The following is a 2405-nucleotide window of genomic DNA, read 5'->3' on the forward strand; positions in this document are numbered from 1 at the left end:
CCCCCAACCACCTCATTAGTGAATGGCCATTTCAGAGCTGTCTTTATATAGTTGGCATCTTGGCAAGGAAACCCTGACTTCTTCCGTCTGAGCTCTGTGGAGTGCCAGCTGGAGAGGCTGATCTTAAGACCCAGCCCCACTGAAGGGAGAGTGAATACCCTAAATCCTCCCTAGGGCTCTGATCTGGGATTCTGGAGATCCCAGGTTCAATCCCGCCCTTCCAAAATCCTGACTCTTGTGTGGCCTTGGACAAGTCATTTAAATCTTCCTATGTCTCGGGATGCCATCAGTAACAGGGAAGTGATAGCATTGCCCTACCCCTGAAACATGCTGATAGGTATACTATTCAGATACCCCATCATGGCGTCAAGTAGTATGCTGGTTCCCTTGATGTGTGTAATGCTGTGCCACTATTATGCATTATTCCTCTAGAGCCAAGCTATCCTCACAGTGGTCCACCCAGGGACTAGGCTTCTAACAATCAGCATGGCATAAGAAAGTGACACTGCAGGGAGCCCTGAAGGTGCAGTGCATCAGCCCACAAGCAATGACTTGGAACCATGAATGTCACATAAGCTCATTAATATTAATGAGCTGGTGGGATCTGAATTGTAGGAGCTATATTAGGCAAATGATGCCCTTTTATTGGCATGCTAGTCACCAGGCAGTTTTTTCCTTCCAAGGATCTGCATTTGGACATAGTGCCCAGCCCAGTCTCTTCTGACAGGGTAAGGCATGTCCCATTCCCACAGCCCAAATTAAACCTTCCCCCAGTCCTCTCTGGTTCCCTTGCTGTTGTGCCAACAGGTGGTTCTTTTGAATTAGACATACTTGCTATCAGTCTATGGCACACTGAGAAGGTGGGGGGAATATCTCGGGCAAGTGTTTTTGCCAGCATAAAGATGACTTCCTGGTGTGGTGGGTCTGGCCTGTAATCTGCAAATAGCACGTGAAATATTGTACCGATTACATGGTTCTTTAAAGAAGGTAAACTTGCTGCAGGAAAGACACACATACTATCCCACCTCTGTTAACCTCCACTCACACTCATCCCATTGTTGTTGCAGTTTCCTCGTTGATGACAGCCTGTACCTCTTGAAGGCAAACTCGGACATTATCAAAACAGACTGAAGCTGTTGGAGGAAAGTAGAATGGGAAAGAGCTAACTCTTCCCTGACAGAAGGTGCTGTGCAAAACCTTCCCGGTGACTGTCCCAACAGCACCCCTGATCTCAAGACAGCCTCTCTTGAGGAGCGGTGATGTTGTGCATCTTCTATCTTCCACTGTTGAAGTGTCCATATCTGGAGCTTCTTGCCATGCCAAGGCCTCTCTCTTCCCAAGCTCCTGGATGCACTGGAAAACACCTCATTCTTCTTCAGAACTTTACTTTTGCTTCCTCCACTCTTTTGTTGCCTTCAGAAGTTCTTACTCTTGATCTTGTGACTCGTCCCATTAGAGTGTCAAGGATCTGTCAGAACATTGGTGATCCATCTCGCCCACTTGTCCTCCCCACTCGCTGCAACTCTCTTCTGTGCTACCAGGCAACCTTCATTTCCATTTCCACCATTTAAAAGAAATCATTGAGTGATTCTGGGCTTGCTCGGGGGACTTCAGATGGAGTGGGGAAATGGGCAAAAGCAACTAGTGGCATGGTAAACTGAAAGATAACAAGAGCAAGTTGTGGAGACATCTGATCATGAAGTTCTGAGGTCCACAGCGTCATTGCTTGCTGAAAAGGGATTATTGTTAATCTTAAAAATGCTGGATAGCCCAGGGTGTCCTTGGGTAGCCTGGATTTATGCTGTGCTGTAAACCTTAATCTTTTGTCCTTTGATTATAAGCAGTGAAGGCACCTTCAGCACTTGAGAGGTCTGTCTTCCCAGAGGCTGTGGGGTCCTTGGGTAGGCACGTCTCACCTCTTGTGAGATAAGAAGTGTTTGAATCTAGATGCTTGTGCAGTCTTTGAAAAACTTGCTCTAGTGTGAAATGTGGGGCAGGTTCAGAAGGTTCCACTTTTCCTTCGTTGATTAGTTGTGAATTTTTGGATGCTGCAAAGCTATCCAGTGTGTCCTAACTGGAGGGAAGGGGAGAAAGCACCTGCCCTGGAGGGAGCAGGTCCTGCAGATTCCCTTGTCTCTGCAGCACTTACTAGTTGCTGAGTTGCCCAGATCAAAGTGTCAATGAAATTTGTTGTGTGCCACACGGCAATCCTGGCTCCTGCTACACACCCCACCCCAGCCCTCTCCCCTGCTGTAACTGTATCAGGTGGTAGACTGCTGTACCCAACAGGATAAGGACTTCATGAGGGGAATCCTAGAGTGCTGGGGAATTGTGTGTTAAAGCAGAGACCCCAGGAATGCTGCATTGATTGGGGGGGGGGGGGGGGGGGGTGGGGGGGTTTTTGT

At 48.0% G+C, this 2405-nt stretch overlaps 1 protein-coding gene across 1 annotated transcript in view; it reads left to right on the top strand.

Annotated features, from left to right (window-relative positions):
• PGAP3 (post-GPI attachment to proteins 3) overlaps window positions 1–2386 on the top strand; it is a 22190-nt gene extending 19804 nt beyond the window's left edge. The window contains exon 8 of the mRNA XM_006022593.3: window positions 1068–2386. Coding sequence (XP_006022655.1) covers window positions 1068–1131 — 64 coding nt within the window. The 3' untranslated portion in view covers window positions 1132–2386. The remainder of the gene's footprint in view (window positions 1–1067) is intronic.
• Window positions 2387–2405: the final 19 nt, after the last annotated feature.

This window comes from Alligator sinensis, unplaced genomic scaffold (assembly GCF_000455745.1).
Source record: "Alligator sinensis unplaced genomic scaffold, ASM45574v1 scaffold886_1, whole genome shotgun sequence".
Classification (NCBI taxonomy): domain Eukaryota; kingdom Metazoa; phylum Chordata; order Crocodylia; family Alligatoridae; genus Alligator; species Alligator sinensis.